Source organism: Vanacampus margaritifer, chromosome 5, assembly GCF_051991255.1.
Source record: "Vanacampus margaritifer isolate UIUO_Vmar chromosome 5, RoL_Vmar_1.0, whole genome shotgun sequence".
In the NCBI taxonomy this organism is placed as follows: Eukaryota; Metazoa; Chordata; class Actinopteri; order Syngnathiformes; family Syngnathidae; genus Vanacampus; species Vanacampus margaritifer.
Genome location: NC_135436.1, coordinates 28,598,981 through 28,626,383, shown reverse-complemented (window position 1 = coordinate 28,626,383; position 27,403 = coordinate 28,598,981). Strand labels below are relative to the sequence as shown.

The 27,403-nt window shown below is 41.2% G+C and overlaps 3 protein-coding genes across 6 annotated transcripts; 1 reads left to right on the top strand and 2 right to left on the bottom strand.

The window, feature by feature from the left end:
* On the top strand, positions 1 to 21,135 carry mtus2b (microtubule associated tumor suppressor candidate 2b). Of its 4 annotated transcripts, XR_013294135.1 has the most exons (17): positions 1 to 155; positions 1,681 to 2,990; positions 3,088 to 3,259; positions 3,328 to 3,504; positions 6,181 to 6,264; positions 7,121 to 7,290; positions 10,316 to 10,382; positions 11,179 to 11,393; positions 11,685 to 11,790; positions 11,853 to 11,926; positions 12,075 to 12,173; positions 12,742 to 12,861; positions 12,994 to 13,094; positions 14,547 to 15,258; positions 18,263 to 18,314; positions 18,910 to 19,130; positions 19,240 to 21,135. XR_013294135.1 is itself a non-coding variant. In XM_077565820.1 (14 exons), exons 2-14 carry the CDS (start codon positions 1,779 to 1,781, stop codon positions 14,752 to 14,754), a joined length of 2,802 nt encoding a protein of 933 aa, XP_077421946.1. In that variant the 5' UTR covers positions 1 to 155; positions 1,681 to 1,778; the 3' UTR covers positions 14,755 to 18,228. The 4 variants fall into 4 exon arrangements, 2 of the variants coding, with proteins under 2 accessions (XP_077421946.1, XP_077421945.1); XR_013294134.1 differs by lacking the exon at positions 18,263 to 18,314; XM_077565820.1 differs by lacking the exons at positions 18,263 to 18,314; positions 18,910 to 19,130; positions 19,240 to 21,135 and having other exon boundaries at positions 12,997 to 13,094; positions 14,547 to 18,228.
* Positions 17,759 to 21,243, bottom strand: stoml3a (stomatin (EPB72)-like 3a). Its single transcript, XM_077565099.1, has 7 exons — positions 21,165 to 21,243; positions 20,909 to 21,012; positions 19,673 to 19,745; positions 19,524 to 19,606; positions 19,245 to 19,448; positions 18,946 to 19,080; positions 17,759 to 17,950 (listed from the first exon to the last, which is right to left on the bottom strand). The coding sequence occupies exons 1-7, from the start codon at positions 21,241 to 21,243 to the stop codon at positions 17,759 to 17,761; spliced, it is 870 nt and encodes a 289-aa protein (XP_077421225.1).
* Positions 21,244 to 22,884: 1,641 nt separating this feature from the next.
* slc25a15a (solute carrier family 25 member 15a) lies at positions 22,885 to 27,339 on the bottom strand. Its single transcript, XM_077565478.1, has 7 exons — positions 27,006 to 27,339; positions 26,766 to 26,845; positions 25,398 to 25,656; positions 25,183 to 25,323; positions 24,936 to 25,108; positions 23,678 to 23,836; positions 22,885 to 23,604 (listed from the first exon to the last, which is right to left on the bottom strand). Exons 2-7 carry the CDS (start codon positions 26,818 to 26,820, stop codon positions 23,483 to 23,485), a joined length of 909 nt encoding a protein of 302 aa, XP_077421604.1. The 5' UTR covers positions 26,821 to 26,845; positions 27,006 to 27,339; the 3' UTR covers positions 22,885 to 23,482.
* Positions 27,340 to 27,403: the final 64 nt, after the last annotated feature.

Here is a 27,403-nt window from a genome sequence, read left to right as displayed (position 1 = left end):
ACGTGAGCACGTGGGCGTAGCATCCCCCCTCATCATCATCATCATCATCCTCTTCATCCCTTGCCTATTTTTTTTTTTTCGCGGGATGCTGCAGACTGCGCGTCTTCATCCTAATCACGATTGTGATTATCTGATGCTTTTCCTCGAGATGCACGGTGAGAACTTTTCATGTTGACCTTGTTTATTGCAAAAATGAGGATTTGAGGTGAGCTTGCAGGTGAGGATGAAGATGATGGTGAATATGTTGCTTCTGGAAAGCGAGCTCGTCTCACCTTAAGGCAGTTTTTTTTTTATTTTACAGAATTGCATAACACTATAATGTATTTACACGTGTAAAATAATAATTGGGAAACAGGCTGCAAGTGACTTGTGCTCACGTCTTTAGTTTTTTCGGCCCTGAAAATGTCGTATTCTTGACATTTTGTTAATAAAAAAAAATCTAATAATGACAACAATAATAATGAGCATATTTTGCCACCCCTGACAATAAGAAGGTGGGGCCAACCAGCGGAGCATCAAAAACCAAAGTGATGCCCTCCATTTCCGTCCTCAATATTTCATGAGGCTTCCGCGCAGTCTCTCGCGAACGCCTCTAAATCATCCGTAAAGTCAAAATGTTTTTCTAGTGACGGTTTTTATTGTAGAAGCTCTCCGGTTGCATAAGGAAAGCTGGAAGGAGGACATTTTCAGCAGGCAGGTAGCAGGATGACCTGCCCGACGGAGGGGGAGGGGCAGTGGAGGTGGAAAATGAGTTTGTGAATGCGAACATAAATTTCCCGCGTCTCCCTGGTGCCGTGAAGGCGTCACGTTGGGTCTGTTATCTTCCATCCACAATAATGTACACAGCCCGACGTGTGTGTACATTATTTCTAAATGTGCGTGTAAGTGTACCACAATGTAATGAAAGGGTGAAATGCCGGCCACTTCATTAGGTACGTTTGTTTCTGTTGGGCTGTGCACTTAAAAGAATTGTTTATACACTAGCGTGCTCCTAATTTTGTCAGTTGACGATTCTAACTATTCGGCCCTATTTGGGATAATGCTGCCTTCATGTGGTATCGAAATTATGGTAAATAACACGTTGAGTAGAAAATTGCACGAGAACACCTTATTCAATCCCCAAAACATATAAATATGTTTTTAATACTTTGTCCTTCACTCCCAAAAATGTATGTTTACGTTTTTTTATGCTAGAGCATACAGAAGACTTTGATACAGCTTCTGACATGAATAGGTCGCTTAAAGCAATGGTAGTTACTATAAAAAATGACTATCAGGTGGCAGCAGAGTATAAGAGATCAGCCAGGGCCATGTTGCAAACAAGCAGTGTTTTCAACAGATTTATGAAAAATTATGAAACTTAGCTATATTCTAATTGCTGCAAAACGGAAACAGATACAAATACACTTTCTTCCTGATGAAAGAAGAGACTCCAATCTTTATTTGGGGTAAGTTGCATGTTTTTATAGCAATAGAACAGAACATTCCGTGGACCTTTCAAAATCCAGTAAAACTGCCGGGGGCAAAGGGGGTTGCTTCAGTGAAAATGGCTGGGCATAAGCACTATCCTCTTCAGCCACTTCATTTGGTGCATATGTTTCTATCTGGGTCCAGACGTTCACGTAAAAGGCAAAATCGCAATTTGTGCTCTAGCAAGTAACTGTTAAACCTTTTTTACAGGATCGGGTGCTAAGCTGAAATGATCGCCCCTCAACTGATCGTAACCACAGAGAAGTAAAACCCGCCCTCCCTGAGGCGGACAAACCGCTGAGTCCGAAATGTGCGAGCGAGCAGCGCCGTTGCGGAACGGCAACGTGGCGGAGGACGCGCCGGCCGACGGGAACGCCAACGACATCAGGACGGATGACGAGGGAGGCGGCGGCAGCAGGTTGGCCGGAAGCGCCGCCCCGTCCGAGCGGGACAAGGCGGTCACGTGGGGGACGGACTCACAGTGCGACGACCCCGAGTTGGCAGAATTCGAGATGCTGGAGTGTCAGGAACTGGAGGCCTACCTGGTGGAGGATGGAGAGGATTTTGTCGGGCTGAGGGAGCGCAGCAAGGATCAGCCGTCTTCCAGCGGCAAGACTGCCGCGGACGTGGACAACCTCGGCAGGACGGAAAACGCAGATCAAATTCTCGAGTCCTGGGTGGATCTCAACTTGAACTCCACCAAAGATCTTGTGTCAGAAGCCCACCAGCACAACAGGAACAATAACCAGAAGAATAAAGCCGCCAAAGAAGCCGCCCAACAAAAGGCGTCACCCGTCAGAAATATTTCAACCAATAAAAGCACAGAAGCAGACGAGATCGGGAGCCCTCGCAAAACAAAAGTCGCGCCGCCGAAGATGGTCAAAAAGCAAAGCTCCTTTGAGAACTCCTTGAAAAAACAGAACTCCTTCGAGAGGAGCTTCAAGAAGCAGCTCTCGTTTGAGCACACCCTCAAGAAGCAGTTGTCCTTTGAAAATTCCGCAAAGAACTCCTCGGAGAATGTCTCCCGTTCCTCCAGCCTGGAAAGAAGGAAGCCGTGGGTCAGCTCCAGTCGCCCGCTGACGCCGGCGTCGCCCAGGAAGCAAGCCCCCGCTTCTCCGGCAAAGACGCAGAGTGCTACCCGGGTTCCGAGTAGCGGGATCCCCAAACCTGTCCTTCCTCTGCAGAAAGACTCTGATCCCAAGAGGTCTTCTTCTCCGCCAAAGACCAAAAACGTCCGTCCAAAAATCATCACCTGCGTACGCAAGACTCCTCAAGGCAAATTGCAAGGGAGCAACACAGCATCTGACGGCACCGCGCACCACTCAAAGCAGTCCTCCGGTTCGAGTATGGCAACTCACGCGGGTTCGAAGGTTGGACCACTGTGTAAAGGATCACCGGTGCTCGGCTCCTCGATCCTTGACAAGTACAGGCAGGACATGTCTGGACATTGTTCCTCTGGGATGAAACCTGGAGCCGGCAGTGGTCCTCTGGAGGACTTCCCTGGAAAATGTCCCCATGAGGTAAGATCTAAGACCCCCTCGTTACTCAAATCAAACGGATCACACCTTGTCTTCACGACGTCATCATCTGAACTGGTGGTCTGATGTTTTTCAACAGCACGTCTCTCAAGATGGCGTCTACCGTCCCCCCAGATCTGCGAGGCCTCAGCTGGGCTTGGTTGCTGTCACCAGACAACCCACAGCCAAAACACGGGTTCAGCAAGCCGCTCCAAAGTCTTCATCGGCAGTCCTCAGCCAACCCGGAGCAAACGGCTACCAGGAAGCTTCAGGTGAGAAGCCTTCAAGATGTCTTTGGCTGCGACCTTCATTATTTTCGTTTGGCCGTCTGTCCTTATAGGGGAGCAAAGGAGGTCGGGTCCGGAAACCTCCCCCAGGAACCTCTCGCTTAAAACAGGCCAGTCTGGTCTTCGTCCTCCGGGGTTCTCCTCCCTTCCACCCGCGAGAGTGACCACCACCGCGGCGGGCATCATGAGGAGCTTGTCGTCCATGTCCAATGACAGCCGAACTTCACAGAGTAAGTTTGAGATTAAAAACTGCCCAATTGATGAACAACTGTATAAAGCAATAATGATGTGTTTTCATTTCTGTTAACTTTGGCCAAGGTTATAGCTTTAGCTCTGGTTACAAACTAGCCTCTGTACGTCAATTACTATCTTGTCGTCTCACTTCAATGCATTACCGTCATTAAGCTTAGTTAGCGTTTGACTAGCTATACGGTTAGCTAAACTGTCAAGTTAGCGTATTCCTGTCTTTGGGAGTTTTAAAACAACAAACAAACTTAGATGTTGTAGTTGTTGTATCTCTTATCTTTGAGTCGCTTCTCTGATTAGCTATAACAATAGCAAATGTTAACCTGGTATAGTTAGCTTGATAAAAGCTAACAACTACTGTCACAGTTACAGCAATAAATCAGAATCATAGTCGCAAACAAATTATTTTATAACTTAAGCACATTTGAACTCGTATTGAACTGTAGCTAATGTTGACGGTAGTTAGCAAATATTGTAATTTATAGCTAAAGAAAATGTTAGCTTTAGCTCATCTGATGCTATCACTAATGTTGTTGCGGTTCAGTTTAGCTCATGTTATAACTAATGCTGATAATAGCTGACAGCTAAGGTTATAGCTATATCAGTTGTTAAACTAATGTTGACATTAGCTGAGAAATATTTTAAAGCTTAGAATTAGCACGTATCAAACGAAACTGTGCTTGTGTCAAACTATACAGGTAGACCATTTGATGTTAGCCATTTTAGCTTATACCAAAATGCTGTGCTTGCACCAAATGGTCATAACTTGAATCCGCATTTTATTAACTATAAAAGTGGGTCAAAAGAAAACAGTGCAACCCGCCCCAGTTTTGTCAATTTCCACTCTAGCAAATCTTCTCACTATTGATCGTAAGGCTTTGGACTGCTTTAATTAGTGCGGTCGAGCAAAATTTGGAGTGTCATTGGGACAAAGAGGGATTATTATTTGGTAATGGGCATTGTGAGTGCACAATAATTTGTCACGAAAAAGAAAAAGAAAAAGTGACTGAGCAGCATGTTCCGCTCCTCCAGTCGACTCCATTATGAGACTGTCGGCCCACTTCCAATTATAACGAGCAGAACGAGATCAACTCTCATCTGCACAGCACGCTCCCTGCTGGATTGTTGCAGGGAGCACACGTCGCGCCTCCGGCGTTTTATGACTTTGTTAATAATTGAACATTGAAACGTAGCTGATTTCATGAATATTTAACATGTTTTTGTTCTTTTACTGATGAATTTTGGTGAGAAAACGTGTTCACAATAGTGATGACATACAGTACAGAATACGTTATTGTTATTATTATTATTATTATTAAGAAAGTAGTACTTGTGAGTCAAGTCATGAAATTACTATAGCATAAATGAAAAGTGTACCGACCTTGAACAGAACATTGCTTGAATATAATCACTACTTTATTTTTTATGAATTTTTCTTGTAAAATTGTGTCTTTTTCCTCAATGCAGTGCATAATCTAATTCAATAATATCCTAAATATACAAATAGATTAATTTAACATTTTTACTTTACTCCCAAATTAATTAATTAATTAATTAATTAATTATATTTTTCTTTTTCCTTAAAAAAAGCGTTTTTTATTTTCCTAAAATAAATTACAAATTTATTTCCATAACACTGACATTTTTTTTTTAATCCTAAAAGAAAATAATGTATTCTTGTAGCATTGCATATTTGCAATAATTGTCCTGGAATTTTTTTTATTCCCTCCCAAAAGAAAGCGTTTTCTTGTAGTGTTAAGTTTTTATGTATTTTTTTAAAAACAAAAATTCTGACATGATGACTTTTCCCTTTATCTGTAATGTTACCACAAATTTGTAGAATAATTATTACCATTTTCTCATAAGTGCGATTTAATTTTTTTTCAGCTTTAAGATAATTTCCTTTACATTTTGTAAAATGTGGAATACATTTCTCATAATAAAAAAAAAACAGTAATTTATTTTCCCAACATCTTCAGTATTCTTGTTTAAAAAATAAAAAAATCCTAATATTATTTGCATTACTTTTTTTTAACTCTTGTAAAATTGACTTTTTCATACAGAACAAATTAATTTTGTAGGTCAAATAATAATTTGATTGTATAAATATTTTCTTTCAGTATTAATATTTTTATCAGCATTCTCTGAATAGAAGTTAATACGCATTATTGTAGATAAAAGGTCACATGTACAGTATATAACATAATCCAGTTTCCTAAACAGGAACGGGTTAATTGTGGACAAACTTGTCTTGTTGCCTGTCTCTGTCGTTATTTCTGGCGTAGATGGAAAAAAAAATACATTATCTGTAGTAAATTAATAATAATTCCCTGACGAATTAATGGAAATGAGGTCATTTCTGACAGCACTATTCTCAAAATATGAGAATATGATAAACCTTTCATTTCAACAATGGAGTGTTTGCGAATTTGCACCCCTCAGTGGTCAGAGATGGCATAACAACAACTTTGTGTTATTTTTTTCCCCGAGGAAACCCACAAGATTTAATCACATTAGAAACAAGTAAAGCTATTTCAAGCTTCTTTTTTTTCCTGTATTTGAAAATACTGCTGTCTTTCTGTTAGAAATTAAAAATGAGTTCTAGAACCTCAAAAGTCCTGTTGATTTGTGTTAATGACATTTATGAATTTACATCGCAGCTTGGAGGAAAGAAACACTGAAGGAGTCCGAGGCGTTCTCCCCTAAAAAATGTGCAGTCGTCTCGCCCAAGTCTCAATCCCCTGGTGAGTCCCAGCGGATCACGTTGCGCTCTACTGTTTACGCCGTTTGTGAATGTGTGCGTGTGCGTGCGCAATGACTGTTTGTTACACGTACTGTGATGCGAAAGGAGTCATTGATCCGTGCAAGCGCCGTAGCCAGTTTTTCCATCGTCATCCATCTTCGGCTTGCACTTCATTACGAGCGCCGGCTAGCCCGCCCGCTCACTGTTGCCATGGCAACTGACTCCAGCAGCGGCAGGCATCCTGCTGCATGACTTCAGCAGAACACACTTGAAGAGCAACACGCGGGCAAGTCCAAAAGAGGACAAGTCAATCCATGTCCCGAAATTGGCCGTAACACATTTTGACGACATATGTGATTATTTTACATTTTGTTCTGTTAGATAGTTTACAATCAGAGGTAGCAAATCCAGTTTCAGAAAGTAAAAACCCTGCCACAGTTTGGCTTTAGCCCCAGGTGCTAGCTAGCTAGCTCCCATGGTGCTTGTTTTCCTGCTAGGGAGCTAGCTAGCTAGTTAGCTAGCATCAGGAGCTAAAGCCAAACTGTGACAAGGGTTTTTACTTTCTGGACCTGGATTTGCCACCTCTGATGAGAATAGATTTACTTAACATCGGTTGACCCACTGCTTCTCAACTGTTTTTTTTTCTCCCGCTGTCGCTAATTTGCAACACAATTTAGAAGATGTTAAGAACAAGTCGGAAAATGGACTCTCCTGCCATCTAGTGGAAGAGCCTTTAATTGTTCTCCCTGTCACTATACATCGCTAACATAGATAGAATGAATTATTCGTGGTAAATTGGATCATTTCCCATGGCACGCCTGATGGTGACATCATTTCCGTGTCCGGCATTCCGGCAGTGCGCGGGCGGTCGGGGTCGTCGCAAGAAGTGGACCGGGCGCTGATCAAGCTGCTGAGGGAGCGCTGCGAGCAGCAGGCCCGCCAGCTGCACAGCCTGCAGGCCCAGCTCAAGAAGGCCTCGCTCTGCATGAGCGTCTTCTCCATCACCACGCAGCATTTCTGTCGTAAGGTACGTACGTATGTGCCACATGCAAGATGGCGGCAGTGGCAACGCAGGCCTTTAGACAAACAATTCACTGGTCACCAGTCACTATCAGCACATAGAGACAAATAACTGAATGGTCGCCGGGCAATACCAGGACACATGTTGACAAACAATGGACTGGTGGCCAGTCAGTATCAGAGCACATACAGACCAACAACCGAATGGTCGCCAGTCAAGTCCAGGATGCATAAAGACAAAGAAATGGGCTGTTTGCTAGTCAATGTCAGGGCACGTATAGGCAAACGATGGACTGGTCGCCAGGCGGCATCGGGGCACATGTAGGCAAACAATTGAATGGTCGCCGGTTAGTGCCAGGATGCGAGACAAACAATGAACAGTGAGCATATAGTCAAGAAATTGATTGGTCGCACTCTCCAGTCAATTCCGGGACTTAATATCAACACAAAATGGACTGGTCGCCATTTATTATCAGGGCACATGTAGACAAACGATGGACTGGTTGCCAGTCAATCTTTGGCAAACATTGGAATATGTGCCGCTTATCAGAAGCTAATGCAGTTAGCTAGCGCTAATTGTTGCTAAATTTGCGGCACTCCTTATTCGGCTTTTGTCATGATCGTGTTTCAGTTTAGTTTGAAAGTGGCAGATCCTCACCTAGCCTATCTTCCAAGTCATGGGCAGTACGCAGGCTCCCTCTAGTGGTTTGTGAAGAATCGCAGAATTAAATGTTGAAACGTTAATGTTAAATGGTGCGCACATGCTTTTTAGGTTATTCACGGTTCGACATTCCTAAGTTCAACTTTTTTTTCTGAATAACTCTTCATATGCTTTTTTTTTATGATTCAAGCCCCCATCTTTTTTTTTCTTTTTTTTTACAGAATTTGTTTTCATGGCAGTTATAAGAGAGCTGGTTATTTGTTCTTTTCACTATTTAGGATCGGGATCGGTCTCCATCCCCAACAAATAGTGGGTCGCCATTTTTGATGAACATTTAACGCCTACTATGCTTCTGTATTTTAATATTGGCATTTACTAGGCTGGGTTTTTTTTTTTTTTAGGTGTTACTTGGTGTAAGCAGTTTGAGCCCGTTTTATTTCTTTGGGGTTGAAAGGGTTAAGGAAAGAAGGAGTGGGCGTGCTCTGTGGAGTCGGCTTTACCCAGTCTTTGTTCCAGACGCTAGCAGACCAAGTGAGGCTTTCCCCAACCCTCCCTCCCTCCCTCTCCTCTTCCTCCTCCTCCTCCTCCTCATTCTGCATCTTCCTGCCGGCCGAGGGATGCTGCGGTCTGCTAGCGTGTATGGGCCATCGCTGTTCTCGGCCGCCTTGTCTGGAGGGCACGGTAAAGCCGGCAGGTGGAAAATCCTTTGATAAATGTGCCATTGCGTGTGTGTGTGCGTGTGTGTGTGTGTTTGCGTGCATGCTTGAGATGTTTTTTTTTTTTTTTTTAATGATTGTGCTGAGTCAAAGCCTTGCTTGTCTTTCTCGACACTCCGGTTTTCTGGATTGCAGCTGTGCAGGCAATTATTGAATGTACCATGTATTAGATGTGTTTAGGAGTTTAAAAATAATGACTAAATAGTAAATAAAAATACCAAAACAAACCCACACAAAATAGAGATATCAATTGAAGTTTTATTCACCAAAATTTTCTTGACATTATTTCAAGCCTTTTTTTTTAAAGCAGGTAAATTTGCACTTCAATGTAACAGGAAGGGGATTGTTTGCAAATTCAAAAATATTTATTTTGAATGTATAGTAAAAATAAATAAATAAATTAAAATAAAAGAAGGAAAATAAGGGCAAAGAAGTTTTATCTAAAATATTCTAGATGAAAAAAAATAATTTTGAACCAAGTCAATTTAACCTGCAACATAATAGAATGGTTGGAGGACATTTGCTTTGTTTGTATTTTAAATTAAAACCTAATAGCGATGGGCGGGGCATCGGGCCAATAGCAGCTTTATTTCGGGTACTCATAAAGGATGCCGATACCAGTCAAAAGTAAATACTCACACAAGCAGAAGAAGAACCGGTAACTTTTATTCCCTGCCCTGGACTCAAAATTTTTATATTTTTATATTTAATTTAATTTTTAATTTTTAGAATGGATCAATTTGATCCACATAAAAATGGGAATGTTATTAAAGCATCTGGTTAGCAGGTTAGCAAGCAATCTTGTGATGAGTCTTTAACTTTTTGCGACTTGTGCTTCATCAAGTCAAAAAAATGATTATCGTTGGGCTAACTTCTCTTTAGCTTCTTGGACATAGCTATCATGCTAGCAGGCAAAGATTGCAAGTCCAGGTCCAGAAAGTAAAAACCCTGCCACAGTTTGGCTTTAGCCTCAGGTGCTAGCTAGCTAGCTCGCTCCCTAGCAGATAAGCAAGCACCCGGGGAGCTAGCTAGGGAGCTAGCTAGCTAGCAAGCACCTGGGGCTAAAGCCAAACTGTAGCGGGGTTTTTACTTTCTGGACCTGGATTTGCCACCTCTGCTAGCAGGTCATTTTGACTCAAGGCATGTTTAATTATCCAAAAGTGTTAGGAAAAAAAAAAAATCTTTTCATTATCTCAACTTGCCAACTATGTCAAACGAAACATGACCCGCTAAATTGCATTTTATAAGAAAAAAGCGTAGTTGAAATATGGAGGACAGGAGGGTTAATTAAATGGACAAGGTTGAGTGTTTCGGGTTTCGGCGCCACGGCACTCACCACAGTTCACCCACAGCTTATTTGGGCTTTTAGTGTTTTTGCATCATCCGCAATATGAAGGCTGGAATCCTTCCAATGTGTCAGTACAAGGATGATGTTGCCATGGCGAGGACGGACGGGGAGGATCAAGATGGAGGTCACATGACTCCCCAGAGAGCGAAGTCAGCGGGCGGGGCAGGATGAGGCTGGTGATGACGAGTAAAAACCAATATAGCCCCGATGAGGTCACCAAGATGGATTTTCAAATGTCTGCGACGTTCTTTCAGTTCGAACCATGAATAAATCAATAAAAAAACGCCACGCGTGTGCTGTGTTGCAGAGCGAGAGTGCGGCTGTGAGGGAAGGGGAACTGTCCCAGGAGCTCGCCAGGATCAGGGATGAAGTGGGTAAGTGAGTGCAAATACCAAAAGGGATGCTACATGCTAGCTAGCTGCGACCTTGTCGTCGTCATGACTTCTCACAGTAATGATGAAATTCTCCTCACTTTTTTTTTGCCGTGCAGTAACTAAGTCCGGATTTCAACTTGCTTCAAAAATTCACGCAATTTTAGGAATATATCATCTGATTCCACATTAGTTACAGTATTGGCGTAATTTAGTTTTAAATATCAACTTTTCCCCATTCATTTTCAATAGAACTGATCTTAAAGTCCCAATTTGCACGCCCACTTTCATACACACAACTGATCATCATTACCGCCTGTCTGATATTGCTCAGTGGCACATTTGGTAAAGTACATTGCCCAGTAACCAGGAGGTCGCAGGTTTGAATCCCACCTCCGACTGTACGTTGCAAATATATGGCCATTATGCTAAGCGAATGTATACCAACTGACTATCATATCAGGAAATGGATTATAATTTCGCATGAAAAGATTTCTTTATATTCATTTGTCTTTTAACTACAATTTAAAAATTCTTAATTTTGGCATACTTTATCTTTCAATTTCCGTCATACGCGTTCAGCTTAGCATTCAGCTATTAGCATTCAGTTATTAGCATTCAGCTATTATCATTCAGCTATTAGCATTAGCTTTCAGCATTCTTACACAATTTCTGGAGATATTGCACTTAGTCTTTATGCATCCTGGACTTTAACCTATTTTCAGTAAAAAAAAAAAGATAAAATTAGAAAGAAGTTTATCGCTACACTCTGAGATGATAAGTGGGGTGCGACTGTTAGCTTTCAGCGTGTCCCACTGGGAGCAGCTGCAGCGGGAGAAGCAGGAGCTGGAGCGGCGTTTCGAGGCGGAGCTCGGGGGCCTGCGGGCCGAGCAGCAGGCCCAGCTGGGTGCGCTGGAGGAGCGGCTGAGGGCGCAACACTCGGCCGAAACCCGCAGCCTCAGGATACTCCAGCGCGCGCAACTGGACGACCTGCGGCTGCAGCAGCAGGAGCAGGTGACCGCGCGCAAACGAACCTACTTACAAGATTATCAAGTGATATTTCTCTTCATTAAATGCCAAGAACGACATAAGAAGTCAATTAGAATCAAAACGTTCAGTGCCAAGGTCGTGTTATGTCGTTTTATAATATTATAATATTATATAACATGTTTTGTGACAATAGTTGTAATTTTGCTACTTTGACCGACCTACAAACCTGCAATTAGATATGAAACTAAGTCATATTAGTCGAATAAATGGGAGTATTTTCATGATTATTCATAACCATTGTCTTCTTCACACCAGATGGAGGAGATGAACGAGAACCACGAGGCCTCCCTGGTGGAGATGGAGGCGACGCACAACGACATGCTGGCCACCCTGCGGGAGGAGCACGCTCGCACCGTCAAAAGTAGGACACGACGCATCCATTGCACAACAAACAAAAATATGATATTACATGCGTTGTGTTAGATCTGAAAATGGCCCATGAGCAGCAGCGGAAGTCTCTGGAGGAGGAGTTTGAGAAGATCAGACTCTCCTTGCAGGTGAGAAGCACAAACATCAGATATGTAGATGTCGCCATATTGGATGTGGCAATCCAGATACACGTAAAGGACTTAACTTCATAACGCGACAAAGCAAACATTTTCTTGTGTCGTTTTGGTCACCTGACGTTCCTAATGCGTGATCTAGGATCAGGTGGACATGCTGACCTTCCAGAACAGAAGCCTGAGGGACCGAGCCAAACGCTTCGAGGAAGCCCTTCGCAAGAGCACCGACGACCAGATAGTAGTAAGAGATCTTTGTTACATTTTGTTTAGGCTTGGGGTCTCAATAAAAGTTAAGACCGAAAGAAGATGTTAGAATAAATGTACATAAGTTGTCCCATATTTACTCTAATAATATTGCAAAGCATGACTCATGCTCTTGCAGCTGCAAAACAGGAACTGTGCCCTTATCACAAGATAAGGACTGAAACATTTTGTTGTTGGAATGCCCTGTAAAAAAAAAAAAGTAAAAAAAGAGGGCCCGGGAGAGTGCCTAAGAACGGGTAGGAGATTGTAATCTGTGCACATCTCTGTCCGTTCTCCTCGCGAGTAAAAAATATTCTAAGGCTCTTGTCTTCCTTCCTTGTCTATTGTATATTAAATGTTCTAGGTTGACTGAACCTGACAAAAGCTTACTGCGTTTGGCAGTTGGGCACCCGCGTTGTGATAAACATTACCGCCACCCACAGGATCGGAGTGGAATTGTATAGCTCGACAGGAGACAATTTTTCAATGAAACGAGACAAATGGTTTGCACAAAAATAGCCTTGGCAGAGGTCTGCGCTGGCTGAAGGCCGATGTGGTGTTTGCAGGATGCTTTGGCGCCGTACAAACACATCGAGGAAGACCTGAAGAGCCTGAAGGAAGTTCTGGAGATGAAGAACCAACAAATCCATCAGCAGGACTTGAAGATTACCGAGCTGGAAAAAATAGTAGGATTAGAAGTTTCTGATTTGTTTTCCCCACGAAATAAAACAAATGCAGTGCTTTTAGTTCGTCACTGAAATGTTTTTTATCATTTGAAGAATTTAAAGTTGCGCTCGCTCGGGCCTTGTGTCTTTGAGCAGGCTGAAAAGAACGTCCACCTCGAGGAGCGAGTGCAAGTGTTGCAGCAGCAGAACGAGGATCTGAAGGAACGCATCGACAAGAACCTCGCCGTGTCCAGGTGGGCCTGCGCTAACAGGAGCCGAAGCTAACGGCTTCAGAAACAGCCGCCACACGCCAACTGAGAATATAAAGCAGCGCTATGGTGTTAATCTAGGAGAAAATGAAGTTGAAATGCTCTAAGAGTTACCATAAATACTGTATTTTCTTTTCTTTTTTTCATAAATTGGCCGTTCTTGTGATTTATACTCCGGGGCGATTTATAAATGAAAAAAATATACCGGAGGAAAATCAAATTTCACAGACAGCCACAAGAGGGCACTCTAGACTTATGCTATACTATACTTGACTTCAAGTGATTTATACTCCAGTGCAATTTATGTATGGTTTTTCTACCTAATTATGCATTTTTGGCCTAGTGCGATTTATACTCCGGAGCGATTTATAGTCCGGAAAATATGGTATTAAGGTAATAGTAGAATTATGAAGTTGATTAAGTCGAGTCCTAATATTATGATTTTTTTTTTTTACCAGAATAAAATCCTAATTAATGTTATAGTTGACAAAAACAAAATTAGTAAAACTAAAATTGCTAAAACTTTTCATTATTTTTTTTTCTCAATGCGTTAACCTGAAATTATATCATATATTTCTATAGCAAAAAACGTCCTTCATATTTGTCTTTGTCAATTAATAACGTGCAATGAGCTTTTGGATTATGTTTTAAATACAGTACAGAAGAAGTAAGTTCAAAAATTGTAGTTAGTGACCTTTTTTTTTTAACCTTGCACTCAACAAGTACTCCATATATTTATTTAAAAAAAAAGCTTAATCTAACACTAAAACTAATATAAGCTAAGCAAAAACTAAGTATTTTTGATTAAATAAAAACTACTAAAAATCAACAAACAGAAAATGAATAAAAACGAACTAAATTTAAAAAATAAAAGTCAAAACGTAATTAAAAACTAACTATAAAAACAAATCTTAAAACATTTATCTTAATATAACAAAATGATTGTAGAAAATAATCTTAATATTGCAAGGGAGAGGAAAAAATCAGGACAAAAAATTTCATTTGAGAAAAAAAATGTATAATTTTGTATGAATAAAGTTGTAACTTTAAAGATTAAAAATGATAGCAAATTCGTAGAAAAAAGTAATCATTGCACAAGAATAGTTTAAAAAAAAATAATGATTGCGAAATCTATCAATGCAATGAGAATAAAGCAGAAATTTAATGAAAATTTTACCAGAATGCACGAGTGATATTGTGAAAAAAATCACATCAAACAACAATGTGAGAAAAAATCTTAATTTACAAGTAAATTTTTTTACAAGTAAAAAAATCACATTAAGAGAAAACAGTCAAAATTTTGTAACTACATTTTAATTTCAAAGTCAACCATATTTTCCGCTTCCTGTCGTTCCGTGTGTGTTTTTTATTGATTTTTTAATTGCATGTTTGCTGTCAGCCGCGCTTACTAAACGCCAAGGTGTCGTGCGTGTGCAGGCAACTGTCGGAAGAGAACGCCAACCTGCAGGTGCACGTGGAGAAGGAGAGCACGGAGAAGAAGCGTCTGAGTCGCACCAACGAGGAGCTGTTGTGGCGTCTGCAGACGGGCGAGCTCAGCCCTCGCATGTCGCCCAGCGGCTCGCCCGTCCACCGGCCGCCCTCCCTGCCCGGCTCGCCCGCCCGCCCGCACTCTTACCACCAATGACCGCGGCAACCGCCGCACTTCCTGGAAGCCACACACAGGAGTGCTACTGAGGTTCAAGAACAAACGACACACTGACACATGGCGATTTTGCCTCCATTTGTCATCCGCCACTCAGGCCGACAGACGTGCTGAACGACGCAAGCCATTTTTTTTCCCACCAGCGACCTCCTCCAAGGACCAAACTTTGCTAATCCAAAACAATCCAAGGGAACTGGGCAGCTTCCATCTAACGGCATCTTGGCGCCAAGGAACCATGGAAGTGAGTTGCGGCGCTTCATTTAGACAAAAGTAGTCCTTTGCCGCCATCTTGTGGCATAACCCCTCGATTACTCATGGATTCAGTTAGCATAGGCTTCAACTCACTTGGACCCGAATGAGGACCAGCAGAATAGAAAATGAACTTGCCGGATGGGTGCCTTGCTCAAGGGCCGTATCCTCATGCCGACTACAGGAATTGAACCAGGGATCCTTCAGTTGCAGGCCACATTGTCCACAGGAACACGGGTATTTTTAATGTTTTGTTGCGTTTTGATCTAAGAAAGGGGCTGATAACCATAGAACAGGAAGTAGAACTTATTGAGGAATGTGGTACACACACACACACACACACAAACACACACGTTTTCCCCGTCCGGGATGCTCAGTAAAATATGGCTAAAACCACAATACTGATATTGAATTTGCATAAAAACGGAATATAGTCAGCAAAGTCAGCTGTTTTGTGAAGAGAAAAACTAATTTAAAATGAAAATAACATTCATGATTTAAATATGCAGGCAAATGATTAAAAGGCCTTGTTTTTTTTCTTTAAAAAAAATTGTTCACGTTTTAGGCATTTTTGCAGGATGTCTTTGTATGAAAATAATTTTCATGAATACGATTTTAAAGAATCACTGTATGAAAATAGGTTAGAGAATTCGATTAAAATCGACCGGTAGACTTTTGGAAAAAAAAGGAAATGTTTTAGGAAATTAACAAGTAAATTTAATTTGGTTGTTTTGAGCAGCTTTTTGCTACAAAGGAGGGCCACGCTGAAAGAAAAAAAAAAAGATGAAAATAGTAAACATTTACAAGAATAATGTTGTAATTCTACAAGAGTAATGTTGCAATACCTTTTGAGTAAAAAGAGTAAAGTCTGAATACTACGGGCAAAAATGTATACTTGCGTCGTGATGCGTTTGTTGGTGTGGGAATTTTGACATCCACGCCGTTAACCAGTCAAATTACAACTTTGTTGACTTTATTATCCTAATATTTCCATTCTTTTTCTTGTAATATCATCAGTTTGTCATCATTTTCTTCTCAGCGTGGTCCTAATCATCTTTTGAAAGCTCGTCCGCCGCCATCACTGACAGCCTCGATTTGTTAGTCTTTGTTTACATTTCTCAAGATTGTATTTAAGGATTTGTCGTGTAAAAAGCATGTCCTCGTGCGTTGCTGTGATTTATATTTATTTTGTAAAACAGGTCATGCGTCTTTGTCCTTTTTATTTGGTCCTCTAGCCGAACCGCAGTTGTTACGTTTGGCGGTTTGCAAATATTTGTGTTGTCGCCATTGTACATGTTTGCGCTTTGTACTCTAGTATTAAATCACAACGTGACAACAACAAAGTGTGGATAAACCTTTTAATACGTACACATTTAGTGATATAAGCTTTATTTATACAAGCTCAGTAGAAGTTGAGTATGATGAAAAGTTCTATAATATTTCGAAAAACAATTAAGGGGGTCTTTTGTATTACGATAATTATGGTAGCTTATGCTAATTAGCATTTACCATTTTGCATTACAGAATATAACCAAAATCATGACATTGACTTATTTGAAAGCATATTGGAATGTACATGGACATGGAATGTACATAAAATAACTTACTTTAACCCAGGGTCTTCTTTTGGACCAATTTTAAATACATCCACTTACATCGTACCAGCAGCTAGCTAGCGCTAAGCTAAAGTGGGTATTTTTGAGTAAACAAAGTTTTTGATACACGGCCTAGCTGGGCTCTATTGACTAACGGTTTGAATGTAATGTTCATTTGACACTTGTCACTTAGCAACTTTCACAAGTTCTATGATATGGAGTTCCATGAGTGCCAAAAATACGTTGTAGCGCCTTTATCTTAAATCTTATCAAACGTTGAACTGTCCTTGCATCCATTATAAGTGTTTATGTACATGCCTATGATGGGTGCATACGCTAGTGCATATGCTAGGTGTTTATGCTACGTGTCTATGCTAAGTGTATATGCTACGAGCATATGCTACGGGTGTATGCTAACTGTTGTTGGACAATGTAGTTGCTACTTGTTACCTTGCGTCCTCTGGATGTGCCGTTTTGACGACGTGGTTATGCTTTGGTACCGCGGTGGCACCGGGCGCGGCGCCGGTACGGGTATTCTAGCTTCCAGATCGGCTCGGAGAGCTCCGTTGGCCGTGGACGGCATGCTACACCAGCTCCAATCGACAAAGTGTGTTACGTTAAAGTGCGTTAATGGGGCGCAACGTACTTTGTAGATTGGAGCTAGCGTAGTATGCCGCCCTCGACTCCTCGGCACTTAGCATACGACTAGCATAGACACGTACTTTATATATGTAGCATCTGCACATAGCATATACACTTAGCATAGACACATGCATAGACATAAGACATGGGCGCGACAACATATTTTTGGCACTCATGGAAACCCATACTGCGGGGGCCAAGAAGGTAACGAGAGAGAGAATGTTTGATGGTGGGGGAGAGGCAAAGATGAGATGACAATGTAAGCTACGCAGCAGTTAGCGTTATTGTTTTGGGGGACCCATTTTGACCCAAATCCAAAAATTCTGATTCTGTGTTCGTTTTTAATGGCCAATTCAGTTCTCTATTCGAATCACCACCGATTTGTGACCATCCCTAGTTTTTTGGACAGGTTAAGACCCCTGAAAAAAATAATACACACTACCTGGTGCTCGGTGTCCCAATGCAAGTGAATTGAACGTTGCTTTTAATGGCGAAGTGTCTCACTTCCTCGTCATGAAGCCCTGCAGCAGGTCGATGGGAAGCGGGAAGACGATGGTGGAGTTCTTCTCGGCGGCGATGCTGTTGAGCGTCTGCAGGTAGCGCAGCTGCAGGGCGGACGGAGCCTCGGAGATGACCAGCGAGGCCTCCTTCAGGGCGCGGGACGCTTTCATCTCGCCCTCGGCGGCGATGATCTGACGCGAGAGACGTCGTTTGCTCAGTGTGTCATTTTGTTTTAGGCGTAAAACGACATCAGGGGCAGTTATTTAAATATCCGATCTCACTGCTTTCAACTCATTCAAGTACACACTGAACAATGTTCTATAATATTCTATAATCTAATCAAATTTGAATTATGGTGAGCAACTGCGTGTAAATAGTAAACACCTGCATGATCGCGGTTGTAATGTCGCTTAGCCAAGGATTATTTATTTATCTATTTATTTGGCAGAATTTGATCTGTTGTTGTCTCAAAAATGGTTGCTTTTTGTGTTCCAAATATTTAGGTTGGCGCCATCTGGTGGCAGCTCAGTGCCAAACAACTATGTTTAAACTGAGGTGATGAGCTTCATTTAGCCAGTCCAAAGCTTTGTCTAATAAAAAAAAAATGAAAGTGCTTTGCTGCCATTATGTGGCATTTATAGACAAGTTCAAACATTTCTGAGTGGCCGTCTTTACGTCTTACTTGCGAATTTTAACTATTTGCGGTGAGGCTAAATCCCAACCGCTAAATATTAACGTGTACTAATTGCTAACAGAACTCATGACTTAAAAAAACATATCGACTTTAATTCTTGATTTTAATTTGAATGGAAGCGATTCAAATATGGCTTTTAACACCTTTGTACGTGATATAATGTGACTGATGGATCTTTGTCAAAGTCTCAACTGATTGTGGCAGCTAACAAGCTAACATAGCCCAGCTTTGCTAATGCTTGTTACCCAACTCCTGTGGTCTGATTTTCACTTTGATATTTTTAATCTGATCCTAAAATTGAGTATTTTTTTGTATTAGATTAAAATATTTTTTTTTAATCTAGAAATGATCAAATAAAATAATATAAATATAATATATAAATTATAAATATAATAGTCATGTAAAAGTCATCAATATAAATAATATAATAATAATAATTTGTCACTTTGATTGCAGTTTCACATGGAAAGAAGGAATGACGCCATCATCCACCTTTGCCCGGGCCTCCCGACTGGCTTCCGCCTCAGCCGCCATCGCTCTCTGCAGCTGCTGAGGTAACTTGACGTCTTTAATCTCCACGCGCTCCACCTTGATGCCCCACGCGTCCGTGGCTTCGTCCAGGGATTCCTGACAAGTGGCGACCAACTTCATGACAGTACGCCGTCACAATCTTTAAGGTCAGCTTTGGATATTTGGATGGTAATTCAATGACCTCAACTTGAGTATGGCGGTGCGTGCTGAAAATGTCGCTTTTCCTGATGGCTGAAGTCTGACTTTTTGCGACAGCGTACCTGCATGCTGAGCGAGATGCCCTCCCTGTCGGACAGCAGCTCGGCCAGGTTCTTGGTGCCCAGCGCGTTCCTGAGGGTCGTCTGAGCCAGCAGCCGCGTGGACGAGTGCGCGTTGGTCACGTTGGCCACCGACGAGATGGGACACTGGATGCGGAAGTACACCACGCCGTCCACGCACACCGTCACCGAGTCCTTTGTCAGGATCTGACCGGGTGATATCGACGCGAGCGCTGATTGGCAATCACAGTATTGGAGAATACGCTACACACCGTGTGTTACCTCTTGAGGCGGAATGTCAAAGGACACGGTTCTCAGGTCCACTTTCACAAAGTTATCCGTGCAAGGTATAACAAAAAAAAGCCCTGCATGTAAAAACATATGTCATACGGAACGTTTTGGAAAATTCGGACCCAGCTTGAGAGTCATACCGGGTCCTATGGCTTTCCTGTCAACGATTCGACCCAGTCTGAAGATAACGGCTCGTTCGTACTCCTTCACTATCTGCGTGTCGAAAGGATCGGTTAAGGTGGCATTCACAAAATTAGGTACACCAGAAGTACGTGCTACAAAAATGCTGGATATAAAGTACCCTCTACTCAAGGTTGTTTTAGTTAGACAAAACTAACGAAAAAAATAAAACAAAAATTCAAAAACAATTTTGTTAACAAAGCGAAATAAAAACAAAAATGAAATTTCATTTCGTGTTTACAAAACTAACTAAAACTAACTAATTATAGCGAAAATGTCCTTCGTTTTAGGCTTTGGTGAATAATTTAATACATGAGCCTTTGGGGATGGTTTTAAATGCGATTTTAAGTATATATTTTTTCTATATTAACTAGAATAATGACGTTTGAAAGTGTGTCACACAGAAGTGACGTCATCTAGCAGCAGCCAATAGAAAAGCACCTTCAGATGACATCGATCCTACGCCACAATTCGTGCTTGACTTTTGGCTTCAATGGCTCAGCTAGCCTGCTTTTTCATTGAACCCAAACGAAATGCAACGCTAGGTAAGAAATGCATTACTTGCATTATTTACCATGGTGTTAATTAACTCATTTGATCCCAAAAACGTATAAATAAGTTCTAGTTTAAATATTACCCGTGTTCCAAAGACGTATTTATACGTTTTTTTTTGTTTTTATGCTAGAGCATACAGAAGGCCTTGATGCAGCCTCAGAATTGCAGAAAACGGTTGAAGCAATGGTAGTGATTATCAACCAGGGCCATTTTTCAAAAAGGCTCTTTTCCCCTCAGTTTAAAACAGATTTGAGAATAATGATGAAACTTAGCTATATTCTAATGCTAATTGCTGCAAAATGGAAACAGATAGAAATATACTTTTTTCCTTTTGGTAGTTTCCATGTTTTTATAACAATAGAACACAATATTTTGTGGGCCTTGCAAAATCAGTCAAAATCCAGTAAAACAACCGGGAGCAAAGGGGGTTGCTTCAGTGAAAATGGAAACTAACGAAAGCTAAATTAAAATCAAGCATTTTTTTTTTAAATAATAAAAGCTAACATAAAACTGATTAAAACTAACAAATTTTTAAAAAAAACAAACGTCGAAACGAAATAAATATTAAGAAAAATGAAAATTCCCAAATTATAATAACCCTGCTTCTACTATACTATATTTCATTGAACAAGTGTGCATACCTTGACACACATAAAGATCGTAAGCGGGAAGGTGACCCCGATGAAGAGGAATGATATGACCACCAAAATCCAGCCGAAGCATCCCAGCCTGCCTGAGGTTTTATCTGCCGAGGAACACAAGAAAATATCTGACTGGCTTCTGTTGACGCGGCCGCTAATGCTTAGCGACCGTCGCTAATGACACGGCTGTTGTCCAAACGTGGCAAGATCGTGTCAATCAATAAAGAAGAATACACAAAATAAAACAATTCATCACCTTCAACAACGTCCGTGGAGTTGATTTCAAGTTTATCCTGCGTCACCATGTCGGCCGTGCTGGACGTCGTGGAGATCATCAGAGAGCGGGTGTACCTTTCTGTGTGTGTGTGTGTGTGTGTGTGTGTGTGTGTGTGTGTGTGTGTTGAACCCGAGGCGACGAGAGGCCCGTCCTCGCGGGTGCCAACGGGACCACGACGACGAGGCGCGTCTTGGCCCGTGACTGCCACACCTGCTGAGTCATGAATAATCAATGCGTGTCGTGCAACTCGACCCCGGCCCGCGTCTCTCTTCGCCCCTTGTAACGTGAGCCCGTCGGACACAATCTAGTGAATAAATTACCACAGATGAAGACTCAACAAATCGCTCACATATTTGCTGATGTTTTTTTAGTTTTTTTTTAAAAAAAGTTCTCAATTAGTCGCTCTTTTGTTTTTTCTCAGTGCAAAGCCATTTCTAATATAAAAGCAGTGCTTTGGCGCCATCTTGAGGCACCTTGGTGCCAGGGATGTTAAATACTGAGGAAAAACAACAGAGTTAATGAAAACATTTCCTTGCTGATTTGGTTAGCAACAGACTTCAGCAATGGGCTCCAAAGCTTAATCGCAGTCACTTTCTGTTTTTTCCTCCAATGGGAAAATGAAGGAGTTCAGTTTATTATTTGTCATAAGCGGATGATAACTATTTGGGCAAGGCGTCTCGTTGGGGAAATATTTTACGTCAACAAAACAAAGACTACTGTGCACAGTGGCTATAATAAGTCTACACACCCCTGTTCAAATGACAAGATTTTTGTGATGTACAAAAATGTTAACAAGAGTTATCATTTCAAAACTTTTTCTACCATTTATGTGATCTGTACAGAGGGAAAGTACAAATTAACAGAGGTAATGTTGTTGCACAAGTGCACACACCCGCTTATGTGCCTACTAGAACAGCTGACCTTTGTTTGGAATAAATGAGAGGCACAAATGGTGGCAGGGGTGCTCTGACTCCCATTCAACATGAGTTTAAACACAGCTACCTTCCAAGGTATGAGAGGGTGTGCACACTTGTGCAACGGCATGTTAATTTTTTGTTCCCCAGTTGAACCCCCCCCCCGCCGAGTGCTACTGGCCAAATTAACGGTGGAAAATGTTTTGAAATTATTTACTTTGATCACGTTTGTATTACAAAAATGAAGAGGGGTGTGTAGACTTTTCATATGTGCTGTATTTAATAAAAATAATTGTAGCAGTCCCCTCAGGGAAAATGCAGCCGCAATGTAACATCGGATTTTTTAAAAACTCATTTGCTCCCAAAAACATGTAAATGCTTTTTTTTTTATGTTTTAAGTGTCCCAAAGACGTATTAATATGTTGTTTATGTTGTTTTTATGCTAGAGCATACAGAAGGCTTTGATGCAGCCTCTCAACTGCAAAGAACGGTTGAAGAAACGCTAATTATTACACAAACAGCCAGCAGGTGGCAGCAGAGTATAAGAGATCAACCAGGGCCATGTTGAAAAAAGTCTCTATTACTCACATTTCTAAATAGATTTGTGAATAATGATGAAACTTAGCTATATTCTAATGCTAATTGCTGCAAAACGGAAACAGGCCTGTCAAAATCCAGTCAAACAGTCGGGAGTGAAGGGGGTTGCTTCCGTGAAAATAGCTGGGAGTGAATGAGTTAAGGACTGAATGTGACTCATACAATCAAAAGAAACTGAAAAACTTGTTTTTATTATTTATTGCCATTTTGTGATTTTAATTACCATTTGACTTCAACAATTGGCATTGAAAAACATTGCACAATATTGCATAAAAGTAAAGATATTGCACAGTATCAATAATATATGCTCGCTGTTAAATGCAATTAAATGAGGTAGCTCTCACTCATTCACCTCAGAATGACAATTGTACATTAGTGCACACCACCACAATAATAAATCATGCCAAATTTAAAACAATCATTTGGATCCAGCGCTCACTAGATGGCCGCAAATGTGGTTTCCCGCGAGTGCATGATCTGAATTTTATTAGTTCCAGCATTTTCCCCAGGATTTCATTCAAAATCTTTAGCAAACAACATCACACATTTATAAATGTCTTTTAAAATCTGAGTATAAAAAAACTTCTGTAAATTCCCACTCAAACACATTGATTTGGTATTCACAGTTTGTCACTTTTAAGAGCATCAAATAAAATGGTAAACAATTGGACCTTTTCGTGAAGTTGGTAGAAAGTCAGCAGAATGTGAGTGAAAACCCCAGACCTGAACTGAAAACCATCACAAAACTTTGGCTGGGGGTCCATAATAAAATTGTGGTGGTCCACATCAGGAGCCCACTGCCTCCATCATGAACTTTCGCGTGAACTCATAAGCCAAGAAGAGGGCGCCGTTGGCCGGGAAGGTGCGTATCATGGTGGGCGTGAGGCCCGAGTAAAGAGCCCGGAACCCTGCGACGCACAAGACGCCTCATTTGCAGAAACCTGATGGGACGCCCAAAAAAAGATCATTTTACAATCTTACCCTCGTTGCGTAAAATCCCCATGAAGGTCTTCAGGAAGCCCTCTTGCGTCCCGGCTAAGGAGTACACCTGGATCCTGGACTTCACGCAGTCGATGGGATAGATGAGCAGCCAAAGGCAAGCGCCGCCAAAACCGCCGCTGAACATGAGAGGGAGAATGCCTGCAAAAGGTTCGATTGCTCAGCTTGGGAAGCAAAAACAAGACCTTTCAAATACGTATGTTGTAATTGGTGATAGGGCGATATCGATTTTTAGTGGTCAAGGAGACCGATAACCAATATTTTAAGCAGATGTTCATTTGCAATAAAAAAGAAAATATTTACATCAAAATTTAAATATATATATATATATTTTCCTTTAAATTTTTAACCTAAGAATTGACAGCTTTGATTAAATATTGTAACAAAAATGTTATGGAGCTTTGAGGGTCATCAGCATGTGCTACATTGAAAACTGAGCAAGTAAATAGTTCCCTAACGTTTTCTGCTGTAAATAGTTTTCCAAAATTTCAACATATATATTTTTTTATTTGATTATTTAAAAAAAAATAAAAAGTGTAGGAAGTTCCTAATGTCAGTATAATTTAGTGTAAAATGAAGTGAAATAAAATGAAGTGGAAATTTAAATACAGTGATACCTCGGACTTTTGACATAATTCGTTCCTGTGAACTGTTCAAAGTCAGATTTGTTCAACTTCCGAAACATTTATCCCCATAGCAAATAATGTAAATGCAATTAATCCGTTCCCAAACTCCCAAAACAGAAAATGTCTATTTTAATTCATTTCTAATTAAATTTCTATTTATGTAAATTAGAAAATAAAATAGAAAATAAATAATTAGAAAATAAAGTTGTTGTTTTTTTTGTTCAAATATTTTCTCAGATTTTTTTGGTCGAAGTCCGATTTGTACAAGTTCCGAGACATTCAAACTCACAGGTTCCACTGCGAAATAATAATAAAAATAAAAAAAAATCCTGTATCTCACTGAGCGACAAATGCATGCGAACGTAAAAATTGTCTGAATATTTTGGAAATGTTTTTGCGACAAGTAAAAATTGTCTGTGAACATCTTACAAATCCTGATCGAAAACCCTAAATTTGCTACGTTCGCAAGCATTCGCCGCTCAGTGAGATACCAGCGTTATCGGCCTTCAGATTGATAAAAAGGCCGACGTTGATATTTGTCAAAATGTCAAATATCGGCACCGATAATCAGCCCGGTCGATAATCGGTCCACCCCTAGTCGCAATGTGACCTACCGATGCCTTCCTTGTCCGTCCCCATGTAGCGTGCGAACGTGGAGCGGCTGAGTTCATAGCCGCCAAAGAAGCAGAAGTAGCCCGGAAACTCCCTGACAATGGTGGACGTCAGACCTTGGTAGAACCCCAGCGGACCTTTTGTCTCCATCACCGACTTCATCACCGCCCAAACTCTAAACAAGTCACAAAAACACAATAAGGACATCAACGGAACAACTTTGAAATGTCCGCCATCCACCACACGGACCTCTTCTGTCCTTGGGCGATCTTGCCGGACGCTTCCATCTCGTACATGGCCTGCAGGCGGCATTTGACCAGCTCGGAGGGGCAAAGCACCAAGGACGAGAAGATGGAGGCCAGCGATCCCGAGAAGGCTTTCTGAACATCACTGGCTCGTCAAAGAAGCGCAATTTAACCACAGGGATGGAAACAAACTTGACAAAGGTACAGGATGCGCCGCACCTGAGTTCGGTGCCGGCGTCGACGCTGGCCAAGGAGCGCAGCACGTCCTGGCAGAAGCCGTAGCTCAGAAAGAGCACCGAGTTCTCGCAGATGTTAGCGACCAGGGCTGGGGTGGTGCCCTTGTACAGGCCGCGCACCCCAACTTGTCTGAAGGTGGACACCAAGCAGTGAGTGAAGCCTCGGTACATGGTGGGGAACGTCTGCATCTTCACTTTGGTGGTGTCCAGCGGCTGCCCGCTGAGAACGCAAGCTGTCCCGCCTGTCACGTCACAATACAAGGTGAGCTTTCAAATGCATCCTTAGTCTTTTTATACAAACCCTAATTCTAATGAACGTCTCCCTCCGTTTGTTGTATCTTATAACATGCTGCACATTTTCAACAGGCGACAGGTCTGGACTGCTGGCAGGTCAGTCTAGTACTTGTACTCTTTTACTATGAAGCCACACTCTTATAGCATGTGCAGAATATCACTGAAATATGATTGTATTCGTTTTTTATTTCCGTGTTACACAATGTCCCAACCGGGCTTTGTATATGTTAAGACGATATTGCTTGAAAGTATTTTTACACACACACAACCTGACTATAAAGCGTTACTTTGAATTACGAGTGCCCTAACTTATGACAGGGTTTTGTTTTTTAGCCATTGCTTGTATTATTTTTTATTTTGTGCTTTTCATACATGCCACCACTCAAGTGAAGTGATTTAAAAAAGCAACAACAAGGAAAATTAAGTTAATGTCTTCACATCTATGCAAGTAAAGACACAGTTGAAAACGGGGACAAATATTCAAACACGCAAATACAACACACTAAAGCCTGTACACTACAGTAATTACACTTTATAAACCTTTACATTCTCTTTGATTATGCATTATTGTATTTTTTCTAAACAATAGAAAATCTGCTGTTTAAGGATGGTCTGGAATGGATTAATGGCATTTTAATAGATTTCAATGGTGACAATTGGCTTTCTTTATATCAGTTAATTCGATTAGTACAAGCTGGGTCACGTCATTAATTAAATTAATAAAGAAGTCAAAATACCGCAGTATTTATTAGGTCATTTTTGTTCACATAATCCTGCACAGCTCATGACCTCATGATATTCCCTGAAATATGACAGGTGTGCTTCTTTTAGTTCTTGCACAATGTACTGAGTCATGTGATTACTTTGACTTGCCGTTATTTCAATGGCGCTTCAGCATAATGGACAATTATATTCGTTTTCATTCAACCTTGCCAAAAATGGCCGCGCAGAGCGGGAAACCGACGAGTTCAGCCGCCAGTGCACGCACTGGGAACGTGAGTCAATCAAAGCGTGATGCAAATGTTTTGGGGATTTCTGTTTTTTGACATGAACTTGCCTGCTGCTCCTGCTGTGAAGTCAATAATGGCTTGGATAATTGGGTGTGGAGCCATGTTGCATCAGAATGTGCTGGAAAGCCTGCAAAAAGAAAAATGTCCTTTATGTCCTTCTGTCCGTCAGTCAGTCTGTCTGTCTGTCTACTTATCTATACAGCTATCAATGTAAAAAGTAAACAAAGTAAGCTTGCAGCGACCTTGAAGACAATCAATTCAGTATAACGCAAACACTTCCTGCTCACCTCACTCCCTTTGAGAATCCGAAATATCTGGTAGACCCGGCCGCGCCCAAGCAACTAAAAGTAACGTCTCCCCATTCAGGGAAGTTGTTATATGAAGGCGCAAGTTTTGGAAAGTCGTCTGTTCTGTTCGGATGAAGCTGACATTTACGCAAAAACAAGAGAGACACAAAACGCAGCATATGAAGGCGGAAGTCACATCCCCCCTGGTAAAAAATAAATAAAGAAAGAAAGAAATAAAGAAAGAATTACACATTAATGTCTATGCATTACAATGAGTTTATAAAAGAATAATGATTTTTTTTATGTCAACATTATTTTGACAAAATTCGCCAGCGATGGTGCGTTAGTGTCATCCCGCCTCCCGCCACTAAACGTCAGTAGAGTCATTCGCTGTGAAC